The sequence below is a fragment of the Lytechinus variegatus genome, chromosome 8 (genome assembly GCF_018143015.1).
Source record: "Lytechinus variegatus isolate NC3 chromosome 8, Lvar_3.0, whole genome shotgun sequence".
Lineage (NCBI taxonomy): Eukaryota > Metazoa > Echinodermata > Echinoidea > Temnopleuroida > Toxopneustidae > Lytechinus > Lytechinus variegatus.
In genome coordinates, this window is record NC_054747.1 from 19346189 (window position 1) to 19366282 (window position 20094).

General features: G+C 37.2%; 1 protein-coding gene across 1 annotated transcript in view; it reads left to right on the forward strand.

Annotated features, from left to right (window-relative positions):
* Positions 1 to 14384: 14384 nt before the first annotated feature.
* The window catches only part of LOC121419540, a 34326-nt gene continuing 28616 nt past the window's right edge, over positions 14385 to 20094 (forward strand). The window contains exons 1-2 of the mRNA XM_041613995.1: positions 14385 to 14553; positions 19308 to 19409. Of these exons, the coding sequence (XP_041469929.1) occupies positions 19319 to 19409 (91 nt within the window). The 5' untranslated portion in view covers positions 14385 to 14553; positions 19308 to 19318. The remainder of the gene's footprint in view (positions 14554 to 19307; positions 19410 to 20094) is intronic.

Below are 20094 nucleotides of genomic sequence, written 5' to 3' on the forward strand. Positions count from 1 at the left end.
ACAAAGTGGCCTTCCTTTTTCTTATTTTATTTTATTTCATTTTTTTTGGGGGGGGGGGGCTTGCCAAATATTACGCGAACAAAATGACTTTCATTTTGAGTGACCATTTTTTTTTACTTGCCAAACTTTACGTGAGACAAAATTATGAACGTTTTTTTTTTTAGTGAGAATCTTTTTTTGGAGTTGTGAAATGTTACTTGAGAAAATTCACCCCGGCCCCCCTACTTTGGAAAATCTTGGATTCACCTCTAGTTTGAATCATAATGAAGATTAATAAATACCACGGCAGAGGCGTAAACCGCCGCAGGGGCATGCAGGCTGGCCCTTGATCCCCAGTGGATTTCACCGGGAAAAAAAATCCGGATAAGAGAAATGGAAAGAAAGGAAGGGAGGAAGAAAGGGAGGAAGGAAGGAAGGAAGGAAGGAAGGAAGAAAGAAAGAAATAGAGAGGGGGGGGGGGAGAAAGAGAAGACTGGGCAATAAACGGCCATTAAAAAGCAAAGGAAAAAAATTCATGTGAGAATCATCCCGAATATTTTGTCAAAATCTATCACAAAATTGATATTTGTATTAAGTGACATAAGTTTTGCTCGCTCGCATTTTTATTTGGTAGGCGTGTAGCTAGGGGTGGTTCTTCCCCCCGAAAAGGTCCCCCCAAGGAGGAAAAAGAGAGAAGAAAAAGCGAAATTGTTTTTCCTTTTTTGGGGGGGGGGGTCAAAACAATAAAAATCTTACCGAAATGTTTTTCTATAATTAGGTCTTCCCTCGCGATTTAATAAAAAATAGTAGCCATTTATAAGTTTTAAAATTGCTAAATATTCAGAGATATCAATACCCACCTGCTGATATAGCACTGGGGGTACACGACCAAGGTTAGGCCCAGTGCATGGCCCCCGAATGTTCTACAACCAAGATAAAAAAGAAATGAAGGTAATTAAAGAAACCAAAATTAGGAAAAGTGTAAGGTAAGATATCTGTCTCAAATTTAGATTTGCACGAAAAGGTTTTGTTTTCTCGCTTGCTTCATTCGCTTGGAACATATAAAGTAACTTTATCCCACGTGCCATATGCTGAACATTAATTGGCCCTCTTTCTTTCTATTATTTTTTTTTACTCATCATGCTCCTGCCACACAGGGGTTTGCCCTAATGATCATGGACAATCGTAAATAATAGCATTTTCATACCATGTAACTGGGATTTTTTTACTCTACCCCCCCCCCCCCTCCTCGATCCCTGTACCGATTTTGACTTGACAGGGGCCTATACCTGATGTAATTTGCTTCAATATAAAATCATAGCGGATAGAACACCTTGAATATAGGCCAAAAATCCTAACGACATTAAATTGGGCGTTGTGGCGTGCGCCGGTAATCCAAGCTGTGGGGAAGTTACAAATTGATGCAGAGGTTCGAGCCCTGGTCACGTCTTTCGGATGGTGACGTTAAAGGTCAATCCCAGACGTAAATAATCATATCTGATTGAAACACGTCTGACAAAACTCAAATACATACACACACACACACATTGCTGTGTCACCTGACAATCAGTCTTGGACGAGGATGTGTACAACCCTATGGCGACAAATCTTGTCGCAAAAGTTGAGCAAGTTCGGGACAAAAAAGCTTCAATACCCCAAGAAAAGAACATTATATCCTATAAGTAGTATCTAGAGTCCAATTATAGATAAGTTTTCTTAATGGAGTTCCATGTTAAGATCTAGTACTTTAAGTCCAACTTTTAATTCGCGTGCACTCACTTTTTCAACACAGGAATTAATAGGCACGGTGCCTAGAGTGCGGGATAGTAAACAGGATTGGGCAGGAATACCACTCTCATTCAATGAACAAGGTCAAGGCTAGATCTATATTAATGGATTATGCCAGAACTTGGCTTGAATTTAAATGAGTATGATATTTGTGCATAACTATCTTTAATACTGGGAAAATTGCTCGAAGTCGGCCGGTACGAAACTGCACGAGCGCAGAGCTTTTTTTTGTTTTGGGTTAGCAAATCCACGGGTATCAGCTAACACAAATAACAGCTAGTGGGACCACTTACGTACCTTCAAATCCTGCAACTATTTCACGCCTAATCGGGTGGTATCCCAGAGCAGTCACTGATCTGTGGTGTGTCTCTTTCAAGACACTCTGTTTTTCCATAGCCATATTATCGGCTGATTATGGTTTCATCCATGTTCAAGACTCAAAAAATAACTTTGAACTAGTTCTACTTCGAAATTGAAATTACTTCTCAACTTGAAATCCAATCGATTTTGTGTTTCTTAGCAACATGTCAGTAATTAGTCGCAGGTTTTACAATCATAGTAAATATTTTTTATGGGAATAAGTCGTTAATAATGAAGTGAAAACCCTTATGGGGGGGAGGGGGGGCTCTTGACAATTTTTTCTTGGAATGAGCAAATGTCGCACGGGGTGGGAAGGCAGTCAATTTTATTTCCAAGCACCCCTAAACGAGGTTATTTTTCTCTGTGTTCGAAATAACCCCCTTAATTTTTTTTGCGGGCTTTATTTACACAATTTGGCCCCTAAAACAAATTGTCGCCAGAATATGACCTCGGGTAAAAAGCTCGGGGGAAAAAATATATCTAAACACGAATTGGCTAGCTAGTAAAAAAAAAATCTGGAAAAAAGTACATGCGTTTGACCACGCGATTGACAATTGACCAGTCTTTCAAAACCACCCATTTTCCAAATTGTATACAACCAACTGGAGTGAGGGGCGTCCCCCAGCCGTGCAACATCACGAAATCGCGGCTCGTCTTGTGAACTAGGCCTGCTTCATAAAATTAAAAACTTATAAAACTAATATCAAGATAATTATTTTTCCTTAGACACTCGAATCAATTTTAATCACTGATTACTTTTGTTTGTTAATTTCCTATCAGAAAAAAATATAGGGCCTATATATAATGGAGCTGACTCGGCTGAATCACAATAGATAAGTTCAATCCATCGAGTTAGTATTTTGTGGTAGGGTCCATCATGGTATCAATATCAATTTGATGTCGTGATAGGGATTGAGCTTTGTTCAGAATGATTAATTTCATGTACGTAGGTCGACTCTATCAAGTTTGTTGCAAGCCGCAAATGTATATAGCCTACCGATAATTATAATGAAGCCACGATGATACAGCTACTACACTCTCTGTCTGCATCCCCCGGGTCAATTCCTCGAAAAAAGAAAAAAAAAATGAAATAGGCTTAAAATGAAATGTGCAAAAGGTATCCCATATGGGTAGCCATTTTCCTGGCCAATCCAAACATTCCCCCTCCCCCAAAAAATATGTATCAAAAAGATATGAAAATTTTATCATGAGGAGGGGGCGCACAGTGGGCCAGGAGAGAGCAAAAGTGCGCCAAAACTGGTTTTTGGTCATGAAACAAATTTTTTTCATGTTCTAAGCAAAGATAGGAACCCGTAGGATGTCTCCATACAATATTTCTCCATGAAATTGATTATTAGTTGTCCATTTTATTCAATATTACCGGAAAAATGACCCTTTACGGCTACCGCATGTGAAAATGACACGTTTTAGATATTTCACTGTTTTAACAAAACGGATTGCTTAATTTATTTCTAATTCACGGTACTCTTTGATGAATGATTGTTTTAAGTGATCAAAAGTTTTCAAGATAAAATGATAATCCTTTCAGAGGTAATTTTGGACGAAGCCATTTGACAATGGGGGTTTTAGCAATATTTTTTAAGAGCATTTCTTTTACAAATTGCTGCCGATTGCTGCGCTGTAAATACCATGACGGTCTTTGTTATAGTTCATGCTTTACAATGATACCAAATTTAGCTGCATATACGTGCATTTTCTGGAGATATAACGAATTTTCCAACCACATGTTCGCCGTATTTATCACAAAAATCGTTCCAAGTTAGTGTCCCATTATGCGCGTGCCGAACGTTGCGGGTGACATTAAGACCGTATCTCTGTGAAACTCACCGTCGCGTGGTGGGAGAGAGAGAGAGAGAGAGAGAGAGAGAGAGAGAGGGGATGTCTGGCTCAAGTGTCTGGTTCTTTTGACTGGTATCTTCCTAAAATATTTTCGTTAAACATACGTAAAGACAAGCTTTCATTTCCACTTCCACTAACTATATAATAATACATGTAAAACAACTTCATTTTGATGTCAAACTGTTCCATCCCGTGTTGCATATCTGATATGCTGTCATTCTGAGAAGATTAATTTTTAAGGTAAGATTATTAATTTGTTTTGTTGTTCATAGGGGCTACTGCATATCTCTATAACACACATGACTAGGGATGTAATTGGTCTCACTGAGTTTTCTGCCAAAATATGAACATGTGTAAAGGACAGATACGTGGGATCTATACGTGTATAAGTTGCATTATCATTATTAGTATTTATCCCCCCCCCCAAACAAAAAAATAAAAGAGATAAAAAAATAAAGGGTTTGTAACTTCGCATACACGTATGAAATAAATTTGCTATAAATTATTGTTAAAATCAATCAAGAAGGAAGTGCATATTATCATTTCAAGGATTGTTTGGTTTATGACTCTTATTGACTTTATATGTATTCCACAGACTAATGGTAACAAGTGACATTGTGATTAGTAGCAAATTGTTAAGAGTACAACAAGTGCAGCCTCTTCCCCCTGATGTTCAAAGTTAAAAGATCCTCTCACCAAAGACATAATGGTTGGTGAGATAGCAGAAAGAGGACTCTGTTCGGAATAACTTTGTATACGCCGTTCTTGGTGAAATAGGCCTTGTAGGGCCTTGTACCGACTAACCTGCAGAGGACCCGGCCTCTATTATTTATCATTGGAATAATCATTTAAAGATCTCACTGTCCACTTCTGGTATCAATCCATTTTAATTCATGTAGGTGTGGTTAATCATTGTAGCCAGGGAATGAAAATACTCCTTTGCATTTTTTTACAATATCACTTTTAAAATGTTTAATTTTACAATTCCGGATTCATGGTAGGGCGCCCTCTTTAAACGATACTCAAGTCACAAATTGAATTGTTTGTACCCCGAGCACAGACTTTTTTTTGTTTGCCTGTTTATGTGTTTGCTGTTTGCTAATATGCTTCCTTATTGCTGAAATTTCTCTAAAACTAGTTCCTGAAAATTTGAAACTTATTGTAGAATTAGAAACATGTAATTTCTTCTCAAATAATAATAATAATAATAAAGTTTTATTTACCCAGGGTAGCCACTTCAGTTAGGAAACTGCTCTACCAGCGGGCCCTGCATAACATAACATGTTATTACAACCCTTCTCCAATCTAAATGCTGAGCGCCTAGCAAGAAGGCAGAAGGTCCCATTTTTATAAGGCTTTGGTATGACTCGGCCGAAGATCGAACCCAGGGTGACCAGATTTCACAAAATGAAATACGGGACAATCAACAAAAAAGATCAACAAAGAAGGCTACACATAGTGTTACACCTGTGAAATTTATAAAGAATTGGAAGGGAGGGTGAACGAAAGAATGAAGGAGAGAAAGAAAAGACGAAAGAAAAGAGATGAATTGAGAAGAAATAAAAGAAAAAAATAAGGGGAAAATGAAGGAAAAATTTAAAAAATAATAAAAGTTAGAATAAAAGGATGAAAAATAGAATAAAAGAGAGAAAAAAGTTTCCGTCATTCTTTGAATTGATTACAGAAAGAAAGAAAAAGAAAGGAATGGAAGAAGAATACATGTGTGAAAGACAAAATAAGGAGAGAAAGAAAAAGGAGGAGGAAAGAAAGAATGAAGGAAAGAAAAATGTTTCCTCCATTCTTTGAAAGAAACAAACAAAGAAAGAAAGAAAACAGTAAGGGATGAATTAAGGGAGGGAGAGAAAGAATAAGGGATAGAATTAGAAGTGAAAATAAAATAAAGAATGAAAGAAAGGAGGAAAGAGAGGGAAGTGAGGAGGGAATGAAAACATAATGGGAGAAAGAATTAAAAGAAAAAAAAGGGAGGGGGGAGTTTAAAAAAAGAAAGAATGAAGGAAATAAAAAAAGGGAAATTTGATAAAGACGGGTAAGGAAAACGAGGAAAGAAAGAAAAATGAACAGAGAGAGAGAAAGGATCAGGGAAGTTCTTCAAGCTCGTCAGGGGGCAATAAAGGTCTACAAGCTCGTCAGGGGGGGGGGGCAAAAAAGGTATTTCAAGCTCGTCGGGGGGGGGGGGGCAGGGATACGTCCTATGCATGGGTTGTGGCTCGTCAGGAGGGCAGACTGCCCCCCCCCCCCGTAGGTACTCTAGTGGCAAGCAGGAAGGATAGAAAAGAAAGAAAGAGGAAAAAAGTTCAAGCAAAAAATATCCAATCATCGAACAAAACTAATAATGATATTTGGTGTTTTTCAAATATATTTTTAAACCATTTAAAACATATTTTAGAAACGAATAAAAATTTCAAAGTGATTTTTTTTTACTTGAAAATTAGATGAAACATCGCGGCATCATACACAACAAGACTCAAAACGAAAACTGAAACAACTAGATCTAGTTATGAAAACTCAATAACTTGTTCCTCCGATTACCAATCTCCGATCTCCAATCTCCGATCTCCAAATCAGTAATCTCTTATACAAATTTCCCGTCAATTTTGTGATCATTTTGGTATGTTTGGTGGAGAGAATCTGCTCCGATCCTACATGCCTAGCTCACTAGTAGCCTGTCACACCAAAGATCTAGAGCTATACTATATAGCTCCATGGGCACACGATGGCAGGAGGCCAGTTCGTTTGCGATGTATTGCATGGGTTTGCAAGAAAATCACCGCAAAACTTGCAAAAGTTTATTTATCGATTTTATTGTTGTCTTTGTCTCTGGCTCTGCTTCGTCATCTGTTGTTTATTCGTCACTTTTAAATACATTTTGTTCAATATTCTGAAATACGGGACAAATAGGCGTCCCGGGAAGGGTTTGTCGGGACGCCGGGACAAAGAAGCAAAATACGGGACAATCCCGGGAAATACGGGACGTCTGGTCACCCTGATCGAACCCATGACCTCCCGTTCATGAGGCGGACGCTCTACCGCTGAGCCACCAAATGTTAACAGCCAATCAGAAAACAGTATTTTAACGACGTCATCAATATTTGAAAATACTTTTATTGAATTGTACGGGTGAAATTACCCCTATCTACCAAATTTAATCGTACAAATATGTGAATAAAGTGTTTTGGCGCACTTTTGGTTCATTCTGGCCCACTGTGGGGCGGGGCAAATGCATGGAATACCCCTGCCTGACATGTCCTAATATGAATTTCTGGTATAGTCATGAATCGGTGAGACGACATTATCCTGCGACAATTGCTCCGGTATTTATATCTCAGAGGGCATATTGTAATAGAGTTTCGGGTTTAGAATGATGTAACGATAACGATTAGGGTTTATAGTACGGTTTTAAAGGTCAAGTCCACCCCAGAAAAATGTTGATTTGAATCAATAGAGAAAAATCAGACAAGCATAATGCTGAAAATTTCATCAAAATCGGATGTAAAATAAGAAAGTTATGACATTTCAAAGTTTAGCTTATTTTGAACATATAGTTATATGAACGAGCCAGTTACATCCAAATGAGAGTCAATGATGTCACTCACTCACTATTTCTTTTGTTTTTTATTGTTTGAATTATACAATATTTTATTTTTTACGAATTTGACGATTATGACCTCCTTGCCTGAAGTACAAAATGTTAAAATAATGTAATTCCACGTGTTCAGGGAGAAATGAAACTTCATTTCACACGACAATGACGAGAAAATAAAAATATTTCATATTTCAAATAATAAACTACAACAGAAATAGTGAGTGATGTCATCAGTTTCTCATTTGAATACCTACCGAGATGTGCATATAACTGTTTTGTGAAATGAAGCGAAATTTTAAAATGCCATAACTTTCTTATTTTACATCCGATTTTGATGATATTTTCAGTGTTATGCTTGTTGAATTTTTCTCTTTTTATTCAAATCAAGTTTTTGTTGGGGTAGACTTGTCCTTTAGCTTCAGTTTAAAAAGTAGCGATCCAGAAGCCGCCAGCTGCTGAGATGGTTATGACAACAAGGCTTCGTGATACCTTGGATGTTGTCTCGTAAAACCTTGCGATGACGCTTGGCAGCACCTTTTCCGAGACCCTTTCCTCCCTTTTCGCGACCTGAAATCTTGATGATTGAGAGCTAGTTATGTACGATACTATTTGGCTTAACCCTAAAAAGACTGGGGGGGGGGGCTGATTCAGCCCCCCTCGACATTTTTCGTGATAAATCCGCCGCGCAAAATTTTTTGACCGCGTCGCTCGCTGACTTTTTACTTTCAAGTCTCGCGCAACTTTTGAGACCAAAATTGTGACCCCGGGTACGCGGTTCCAAAATTACGCAACATTTCGTAAGTGCATGCAGACCCCAAATTACTCAAAAACGTGAATTTGTGTACAAATCCAATGCAAATAGTGTTCTTAACCAAAATTCATAAATGTATCATTATTTTTCCTTTTACTGCTTAAAATCAATTAATTTTATCTTTTTTATGGTCAAAATAAAGTCCCCGACAATATCCATTGAAAAAACAATAAAAAACAAAAAGTCGAAAAACAATGAAATACATAAGAAATTTAGAAAACAATAGAATACATAAGAAAATAAAAGTGATTTTGAATTTTTTTTTAAATCAATTTGATCAGATGCCTATCTAGAGTGTGTGAAATCAAAATTAGCATTTCAGGGGCATTATTTTATTAATTAGAGCAAACTTATGATTTTACGCATAAATTAGCATGATTAATGAGACATGAGATTTTTTGCAGAATTTGATGTTATAGTTTTGTAGATAATGCCATGGGTAACGCGTGTGCCAATTTTCGTCGCGATCGCGCGATCGACGGCCGAGATCATAGGGGGGGGGGGGGGGGCTGAATCAGCCCCCCCCAGTCTTCTTAGGCGTCGAAATAGCCCAGTCTATTTAGGGTTAAAGGGATGGTCTGGGCTGAAAGTATTTATAGCTCAGTAAATAGAGTAGAATTCACTAAGCAAAATGCCAAAAATTTCATCAAAATCGGATAACAATAAACTAAGTTATTGAAGTTTAAAGTTTAGCAATATTTTGTGAAAACAGTCGTCATGGATATTCATTAGGCGGGTTGATGATGTCACATCCCCACTTGTTCTTTTGTATTTTATTATAAGAAATTATAGGTTTATTCAATTTTTATTCTCCAAGAACTAGAAAAATTGGATTGACAACTGATTTAGTGCATTAGATATTTATTGCCACAACTTATTTCAATATAAGGGAGACATAACATTCACACAAGTATGAAATAATGAAAAAATATGATTTCATGTAATAACATAAGAAAACAGAAGGTGGAGATGTGACATCATCAGCCCACCTAATGAATATTCTTACGACTATTTTCACAAAATATTGCTAAACTTTAAACTTCAATATTTTCATTATTTGTTATCCGATTTTGATGAAATTTTCGGCATTTCGCTCAGTGAATTTTACTCTATGTATCGTGATATAAATATTTTCAGCCTTGACCATCCCTTTAAGTTTGTTACATTAGAGCCGCCAAGTACTACCGATAAGGATATGAAGCCACGATGATCCAGTTACTACACTCTCCCCCTGCAGCCCCCGGGCCTATTCCCCGGAAAAAACATGAAATAGGCATAAAATTAAAATTTTAAAAACATATGGGACGCCATATAGGGGAATGAAACCTTTGGAACAAATAGGCTTGTGTAGAAACATAAAAATCAAAGAATAAGAATAAAGAAAGTTTGAGAAAAATCAGACAAATAATGAGAAAGTTATGGGCATTTGAATATTGCAATCACTAATGCTATGGAAATCCTCCTATTGGCAATGCGACAAGGATGTGTGATGTCACTGATGAACAACTTTCCCTTTGTTGGACTATAAAATACCCTCAAAATGTCTCTTTTTGCTTTTTCTTATGATGATGCAAATTCTTTATCCATGATGCCTCATGTAGAAAGAACACATTATCTATGGATAGATGTGATAAAAGAGGCAATTAAAGTGAAATATATACTAAAGTAAAGTAATGGGGAGAGTTGTTCACAAGTGACTTCACACATCTTTGTCGCATTGCCAATTTGCTATCTCCATAGCATTAGTGATCGCAATATTCAAATGCCCATAACTTTCTCATTAATTGTCCGATTTTTCTCAAACTTTTGTTGAACTGCTTCTTTGATTTTTCTGTTTTCACACAAGCTTTCTTGTTCCAATGGTTTCATTCCCCTTTAATAATAATTAAATATATACATGACTATATCGGAAAGAATCAAAGAAGAAATGACAATTGTGGGGAGGAGGGGGGGGGGAACCCGTGCCTGGGTGTTCTATTGCGAATATATAATTATAGTCATGAATCGTCGACACGACATTTGCTCCTGTGACATTTGCTCGGGTCTTAACATCTCAGAGGGCTTGGGGTTAGAGTTAGGATTGTAATATAGTTTTGGGGTTAGAAAAATGTAACGATAAATTAGATTTGGGTTTAATCAGTTTTGGAGGTTGTAGGTTTCGTGCCTGGCTCAGAACGTGTAGAATTTCCATTGGAGCAATTGTTGCCAGAGACAATGCCATGGAATCCATGAATCGTACTGGTTGAAGTAGTTTGTTTAAGGAACTATATAGGGGGAAATATGCGTTTTAATTACACCGGGGAAACCTCGTATCACCCCTTAACCAATTATGCGTTTCCTCAACAGATCGATCCTTTGTAGAATATATTGTTTTTCCTCTCTTGTCATTTAATAAATCTTGTTAATATTTAATTTTGTAATTGTTGAAACGGTATAAATTTCCAGTATCTTTTAAGTTTGATGTATAATTTGTATAATTATATGAGATAAGGATTTATTGTATCATGTTACAAATAATTTGTACAACTTGTTTAAGGAATGTGAATGTGTATTTTGATTTGAGAGAATACAATAAAACCATCCTTTAAAAAATAGAAATAAATGTGGGTGAAGGCGCTGTCACACCTTGGCGTTTTAGACAGCGTATGCCCGACGTATGAGGAATTTGGCGAATACGCTGGCGTACGTCGAATACGTTACGGGTAAGTTTTGCATACGTTAAGAGTACGCTAAAACACGCTGGTATACGTCGTCATACGGCGAGGTCGTCGAAAATTTTTGTGCAAGCACAAAATTTTTCGACGTATGCCAGCGTATGGCTCGTACGTCCCGCATACGCGGGCCATAAGTTCAAGGCAAGTTACGCGATCGTTGATACACGTTGACACACGTTACTCGTAAGTTACTCATAATTCGATGTACGTCGAGATAATGTCCAGCGTACCCTAAAACTTACTTGTAACCTATGAGTAACGTGCTTTGAGCGTATGTGTAACTTAACCCTAAAAAGACTGGGCTATTTTGGAGGCTAGAAAAACCGGGGGGGGGGGGGCCTTTTGGGCCCCCCCCCTAAGATCTCGGCCGTTGGTCGTCCGATCGCAACCAAATTTGGCACACACATCCTTTGTCATGTCCTCTAAAAGAAAACATAGTCAAAATACTGATATTCATTGTATTTTTTAATATATGCATAATTAATTATGCGAATATGCAAATTTTTATCAAAAAATTGAATTTTTCATACTTTGGTACCTATTGCGGTCAATAAATTCCTGTTTCAAGGTTTTCAGCTGTAAGAAGAGGTTGTTTATCATGGAATTGTGTTATTTCGTGCTTGAATTATCAGATATGCTTATGCAAATTAGTAATTACTAAATATGCAAATAAGTACTCTGCACGCGTTATGTAGAGAAATACAACATTTGGCATGTTTTATTGCATTACACTCTCTTGCAATGAGCCAAAGCAATCTTGGAAGATAAACAAGTGATGTGTTACATGTACACTACTTGGTGCAAACAAAGCATTAAAAATATCACATAATTTATGCAAATTATATTCATAATTAATTATGTGAATATGCAAATTTTTATAAAAAAATTGAATTTTTCATATTTTGGTACTTATTGCGGTCCATAAATTCCTGTTTCAAGGTTTTCAGCTGTAAGAAGAGGTTGTTTATCATGGAATTGTTTTGTTTCATGCTTGAATTATTAGATATGCTTATGCAAACTAAATATGCAAATAAGTACTCCGCATGCGTTATGTAGAGAAATACAATAATTTGCATGTTTTATTGCATTACTTTTCTTATGTTTTTCTTTGATTTTAATTTCTTATGTATTTCTTTATTTTGCATTTCTTATGTATTTCTTTATTTTTTAATGCAATTTTTTTCATTATTTTCATATCCTAGAACTGCTACTTGAATTCACAAGTGACATAATATAGAAAGAAACAAATAAAAATGTAGTTAAAAAACAATGTGTATAACATTCATTCAAATACCATACACTTTACACACAAACGAATACAAATTTCAATTTCTTACGTGACATGTGATACGAAAATGTTACGTAACTCCGCAACCGCGGCATGGGGGTATACAAATTTGGTATCAAAAGTTGCGCAAAACTCAAGAGAAAAAAGTCATGAAATGGCGGCGCGAACGCTTCATGCGCAAAAAAATTATCGCGATTTATGTACAGGGGGGGGGGCCTAAAAGGCCCCCCCCCAGTCTTTTTAGGGTTAAGTCCAACGTATATTGACGTATGAAGACGTGCTCCGGACGACCACAAAACTTACTGAACGTGTTTATAACTTACAGCTACCGTATAATGGCGTATTGACAACGTTTATAGGAATTGGTATATAAAGGTGGGGTTCACAAGAGTTTTCTTCGGCATGGCGGTGGTGTTGATACGGTGATGTATCGTGCGCTTATGATTTGAATATAGTCGAGCGGCAGCCTTTTTATAGGCTACGACACGTGTTCAGGCGCTGTCACACCTTGGCGTTTTAGACAGCGTATGCCCGACGTATCAAAATTTCTCTAAAACGTCGGCATACGCTGAACTTTGTTGGTTTTTTTTTCAACTCTGGGCGTATACTTAGCGTATTCATAACGAGTTGGACGTATACATAACGTATTAGGAACTTATATCGAACGCTTCGTTAACTTATAAGTAACGTATTCCAACGAATGCTTAGCGTATTGCTGGCGTACACAACTTATGCCCTACGATAGCCTAACTTACGCATAGCGCGCGGCAGCGTATCGCCGACGAACACGTGTCGTAGCCTATAAAAAGGCTGCCGCTCGACTATTCAAAGCATAACCGCACGATACATCACCGTATCAACACCACCGCCATGCCGAAGAAAACTCCTGTGAACCCCACCTTTATATACCAATTCCTATAAACGTTGCCAATACGCCATTATACGGTAGCTGTAAGTTATAAACACGTTCAGTAAGTTTTGTGGTCGTCCGAGCACGTCTTCATACGTCTCCATACGTTGGAGTTAAGTTACACATACGTTCAAAGCACGTTACTCATAGGTTAGAAGTAAGTTTTAGGGTACGCTGGACATTATCTCGACGTACATCGACTTATGAGTAACTTACGAGTAACGTGTGTCAACGTGTATCAACGATCGCGTAACTTGCCTACAACTTATGACCCGCGTATGCGGGACGTATGAGCCATACGCTGGCATACGTCGAAAAATTTTGTGCTTGCACAAAATTTTTCGACGACCTCGCCGTATGACGACGTATACCAGCGTGTTTTAGCGTACTCTTAACGTATGCAAAACTTACCCGTAACGTATTCGACGTACGCCAGCGTATTCGCCAAATTCCTCATACGTCGGGCATACGCTGTCTAAAACGCCAAGGTGTGACAGCGCCTATCGTCAGCGATACGCTGCCGCGCGCTATGCGTAAGTTAGGCTATCGTAGGGCATAAGTTGTGTACGCCAGCAATACGCTAAGCATTCGTTGGAATACGTTACTTATAAGTTAACGAATCGTTCGATATAAGTTACTAATACGTTATGTATACGTCCAACTCGTTATGAATACGCTAAGTATACGCCCAGAGTTGAAAAAAAATGTCAAAGTTCAGCGTATGCCGACGTTTTAGAGAAATTTTGATACGTCGGGCATACGCTGTCTAAAACGCCAAGGTGTGACACCAGCTTGTGGGGGGGGGGGGGGGCTGAGACTCCGGTCGCAGCTCATCGAGTCAAACCAATTTTTTCGACCCCCCCCCTTAGCAAAAAGCTAGATCCTCCACTGATGTGAAGACTTTTGTGTACTGAAGGCCCTCTCGCTGAATGGAAACATCGAATTTATATGTCCTAGTCTTTACGTCATGTACATGGAGAACCTTGATCAAAGTTTCAATCGGGGTCTGTGCATGCAGACTGCATCCGGTCTGCGCCGTCTGCTACCGTCTGAGTCTCGTGACTTCTGGGGATTCCCCAATCCATGGACCTACATCATGTTTGTGTACTAGAACTGGTAGGCAATTGCATTTTTGCTGAAGTATAACGCATACTGGATCAATGAATACTGTGAAAGATATCCGTGAAGATCTAGAGGAAAATTAACTATCATCTAAAAGTACAACAAATCATATAATCGGTAAGTTATCATACCGAATGCGACCGAATGTGCAAACGCGAGAGAGATCGAAGGTCGCGAGACATCATGGTTCGGGAGAAATGTGTGAACAGGGAAGAGCTGTATGTGAGAATAGCGTTGACATTATTTTGTTTTGTCAGTGTTTGTGGAAAACTGGAACAGTAGTATGTAGTATAATAGCCATGATTGAAGCAAACTTTGATCAAGGGCAAGAGCGCGCATGCTCGTGTGGTGATTATGGTTTAATCGGCTTCTTACAGTATATTGACGTTTGTGACCAATATTTCACCTCACCATCCAAAAGAAGCTAGGGATTGAAACGTGCACCCAGGATTTTCCAAAAAAAAAAGTTTTTTTTTGGAAAGCGGGGGGGGGGGGCACACTTCTGTTTTAATGGCATTTTCACATTACAAATTTCAATTATGCTTCTCAAGGGGGGGGGGGCACGGGCCAGCTGTGCCCCCCCTTGATCCGCCAGTGCGTACACCCGTCGAAGCAAATTCGTTTTTGCCCCCATATGCCACAATGCCAATTTTTGTCCGGGAAGAGCTTCCAATACACTGTATTATTCATTTCCAGACTTTGTGCCTTGATTGCTTTATAATTGGTACATCGATCGTTTGTGTTAATCACACGCACTTTCCATTTAGTGTATTCAACGTTTGGCTCTAATAACTGGCAGTGCCAAAATTCAAACAGAAAAAAAAGTCCACTTTGATCTATATGATATGGAGTTCAAAAGGATATGTTTGCAACTTTATAAACATCCCCGCATGCGGTCATGTAAAAAAATTAGTACAGGGAAATATGATTGTTCTCGAACCCCCATTATTTTGAAAGCCTGAGCATGATCACATGAATTGTTTTTCATTTCACTCTTGCTTTGGTATGTTCATGAAATATTTTCTGCAAATAAAATGTAAAAGTTGGGGCTAATAAATATAGTTAACTCATGTCCAACTGTCGTGGCTATAATAATGTCCAACGCACATTCTGTAAAAAAAAATGGTGTGGCCAATGTTTGCTATTTCTGTGATCTGCTTATGGTAACTACTCTGTTTGGCATAGGTTTTTTTTTCTGTCTAATGTTTCAAGTGGCAGATATTTGACATTTGACATCGATATGGAAGGAAATGGCAAATCACATTACAAGGATACAAAATGTGACTTGCATATAGTGTGCAAACACGGCAATTACATAGCTATGTAACGAGAATGAAAAAAAAGTTGTGTGAAATGAAGGCGAACTACCCGTAGGTATATATTCTTTCATAACATGGTGATTATATGCATAATAAATTACATGACGATGAAAATGAAACGATAATGAAAATATCAATAATAATGATAATGATGACAATGATAATGTTAATCTTGATCTAATTCCTGAGTTTGTTCCGTAATATTTTGTATATCTTGATTTTTTTAAAAAATATTCTTATGATGTCTTCTGTTGGCGTTTTTTCTTTACCTGTTTACATGTTTATTTTTCTCGAATCTGTCATACTTTTAGGAGGTCATAATATACAAGCTTTGCTTTCAAGTGGGATCCTCCATTTTCGCAAGTTATTAATCATATAATTATTTGTCTATTTCATATTGATCAAATAACTTTAGTGTATTTCTTATGACATTGTGTTGTTTTGATCTGAGCCGTTATGGGGGAAACGCTATATCAAACCAGCTATTATCGTTATTGTACTTACATGGTTTATAATTTTGTTGAAAATGAAGTAAAATGAAAAGAAAATGAAATGATAGTGTCTGATGATGATGATGATGATGATAACTAAAACAATAATAATGGTAATAATGATAAAAGTAAAAATGACATTAATAATAATAAAGATAAGGATGATTGTATAAAATATCAGCAATAAAATACATGCCATATGGAAACGTATAAGGCAAATCTCAATCTAACAGAAAAAAAAGTTTGTCAGCTTCAACATAATTCTGATTGTATATACTCTGCTTAAAGGGGGAGGACCAAAGATCTACTTTGCACGAACATTAATATATTACTATAAATCATTTATGAGAAATAACATGTTGATATTGAATTACAGTATGGGAAGACACACTGCATGTGAACTACTGCATTATGTTGATATAATAATAATTAATAATAATTGTAAATTTATATTGCGCAATTTCGATTTGGATATACTCAACTGCGCATTACAATACATTAGAGATAAGCAGAAAAACAATTATTAACAGGATACGCAAAAATTTTAAAAGTAAAATTAAGTTCGCTAAATTAATCGAAGAAAAATAAGTAAAGATTATTTCTACAAAAAAATACCCAAAAACGTGAAAAGGTGACTTCTTTGGGAACTACGAAGCCTGTAAGACTGGGTGGGTGATTTTAATTTAAGGAGTTCACTGAGATAGGTGGGGGCCATGTCATGTAGTATCTTATATGTTAGGGACATTATTTTGAATTTGATTCGCTGACGTACTGGAAGCCAATGTAGATCGTTGAGTAGGGGCCTTACATGGGAAAATTTGGGGGAATTACAAATGAGTCTGGCACATGCATTTTGAACACGCTGTAATTTGTTTATCTGAGAATCTGGTAAGCCAAAAAGTAGTCCATTACAATAATCCAACTTGCTTGTTACAAATGCATGGACCAGTGTATTAATACATGTGCTGCTTAAATATTTTCGGATATGACGTAAGTTGTAGAGATGATAGAAGGCAGTTTTGCATGTTTTGGATATGTGGGTTTCCATTTTTAGCTGCGAGTCAAACCAGACACCAAGGTTTTTTGCAACCATGGTCTGCTTTACTACAGTATTTCCAACTGTTATGCAATCTATATTTAGTTTAGACACTTGTCTAGGTGTTCCAATGATAAGAAACTCAGTTTTGCTATCATTGAGTTTCAACTTACTGCTCAACATCCATCTACGAAGTTTCTGTAAACAGTGTTCAAGAGCCAAAACACAGGACTGTTCTTGTTCCCTGACTGGGCTGAAGGAAATGTATAATTGAGTGTCATCTGCATAACAGTAACAAGATATTTTTTCAGAGTATGCTTTGATAACCGAAAAAAGCCTACTAGAATAGAGGGAAAAAAGGAGAGGTCCGAGCCTGGACCCTTGGGGAATGCCCCATCTAACGTCAAATTTATTTGAGGTAATGTCACCAATTGATATATTCAAGTAAGGAACTTCGTGGAAGCTCGGGTGCTATAAAAAATGATACTAGTAATAATTATTATATTTCCGATGATAATTTTAGGTAATAAATTGCCCCCAGCAAAAAACCCTGCTTATTCCCCTGCAATACGATTCATACGAAAGTGTTTAGAATGTAAATACAATGTATATTACATGACACATTCCTTTCACTTTTAATTTTCTTTGGCACAGCACATCTGCCATGCAAATATGATTTTAGCTAATGAATAGAACAATAAAATGTTCATTTCTAAAACTTTCCACTTCGCTGGTTATTATGCAGTTTTCAACTGTTAAGTGGAAAAGTATTAGCGATATTTTATATTTTTTGATTGCTTACATCTTTAACTCTTATCAGCATGATCAAGATACCGTTTTGGCGACACGATAATTGCTCCTGGCTGCAAAATCTGTACCGGTCTTAATTTCGTCTATGAGGTGGGGTTAGGGTAAGGGTTGCAACAGGGTTTTATGTTAGGTTTAGGGTAGGCCTATACTTTTTTAAACCCAGGGATGAAGTTGGTCATTGGAGGAGTATGTGGAATTTAGAGCGGAGCAATCGTAGCCGGAGCAAATTTCATGGAACCACATTTACTCTCAGTAACCTAATTATTCTAAATTTATTATTAAATCCAGTATTACATATTCATGATAAAGCGGTTTGAGCCAACATCGTAATATCGTCGTTTGGTCGATCAATCACGTAACCCGACCAATCGAGAAAAGGGTCCCCAAAAGTCCCATAAACTTTAGGTCCAGTGTACCCGACCACTCCAGAAAGGTCCCCTCAATTCGCAAAAATCGTGTCCAATTTAGCCGATGTTTTTTAATACTAAAGGCGAAATATACAAAAGGTCGGTTTTCTTTTGCCACAGTTTAATGCAACCTCTTGTGTTGGTGGCGCAACCACTGATAATAACAGCAGTAAAAAAAAAAAAAAAAAAAAAAAAAAAAAAAAAAAACGTCAAGTGCAGCATGATCGTTTTATTTTCAAATCTGAACCAAAAACCCATCTTTTCCAGAACTTTGCGAAAAATGTGTGACATGTTGGGATGACGACGCGGCGCGGCGCCTTTAAATGTTTTTACAGATAAATGGTGCTATACAATTAATGCTGTTCATCATTATCATCATCATCATCATCGTCGTCGTCATCATCGTTATCATCATCATCATCGTCATCAGCATTGTCATCATCATAATCATTTCGAGGCCTATATCAATTTCAAGCTCTAAGCTAAAGATGGAAGTCTCCCACATTCCAAAATGTACTATATCGGTAAATGTATATTATATTTTTTTTGCTATTTGTTTGAATAATTTAGAAAAAAGAAATTTATCAGGTATAATTAAATTTCAAGTAGATTGTTAGAATGTATGAATACATATGCTGAGAAAAATGATTACACTTCTCTATACTTTGTTATTGGAATGTGGAAATAAATAAATCAAATCAATCAATCGTTCAATCGTCATCATCGTTGTCGTCATCATCATCATCATCATCATATTCTTTATAACAATAATACAAACTGAATAATTTCACTCTTTTTATCCCCACAGATATCGAGAAAATGGCTGTCCGGGTCATTGCAAGGTCAGAGCTCTACGCTTTCTTCATCATCACTTTGGCGACAGTATTTATGATGGTTACTGCCGACGATGGTAATTATGTTTCTTTCGTGGGGACGGGGGGGGGGGGGGGGGTGGAAGAATAATCCTTATAGGCCCTACGGTAGGCTAGACCCCACAAAAAACGTCATTGATTATACATTGACAGCAGGTTAAACCAATCAAAACAGATATGTGCTATTTAAACCCATGACAAATAAGAAATGAGGAAATCTACAAATGTGGAAGACAAAGCTAGATTTCGAATTATGAAATTCTACTTCTCTGTTCACTTTGCGTTACGTTGTGTTACATAATTATGTTTGGCGCAGTTGTCGACAAATATATACGATAATGACAGGATTTTGACCTGTTGAAAGGACCGGGGTAGAGTGAAAACCGACAAGCAATATTCCAAACAAATGAAAGCATGTATAGGCTATTATGCAAATGGTGGTCTGTTATAGATGAAGGTAACATCCACCAGGATATGAGATAGTACGTAAGCAAAGTTGGGAATTAAACGTGAATATGAATTATGAGTCATATATATGTTTTACCACAATTTTGCCAATATCAGACCCGGTTCTATAACCTAGTATTTGAAGAGGAACGATTTGAAGAAAAAAATATTGCAACTTAGAGTAAAATCATGATAATAGCAAAGCCATTGACTTCATCCTGTTCATCGTCAGATTTAGTACACGAGATGTCTGAACTTCCGGTAAATTTAAAAATC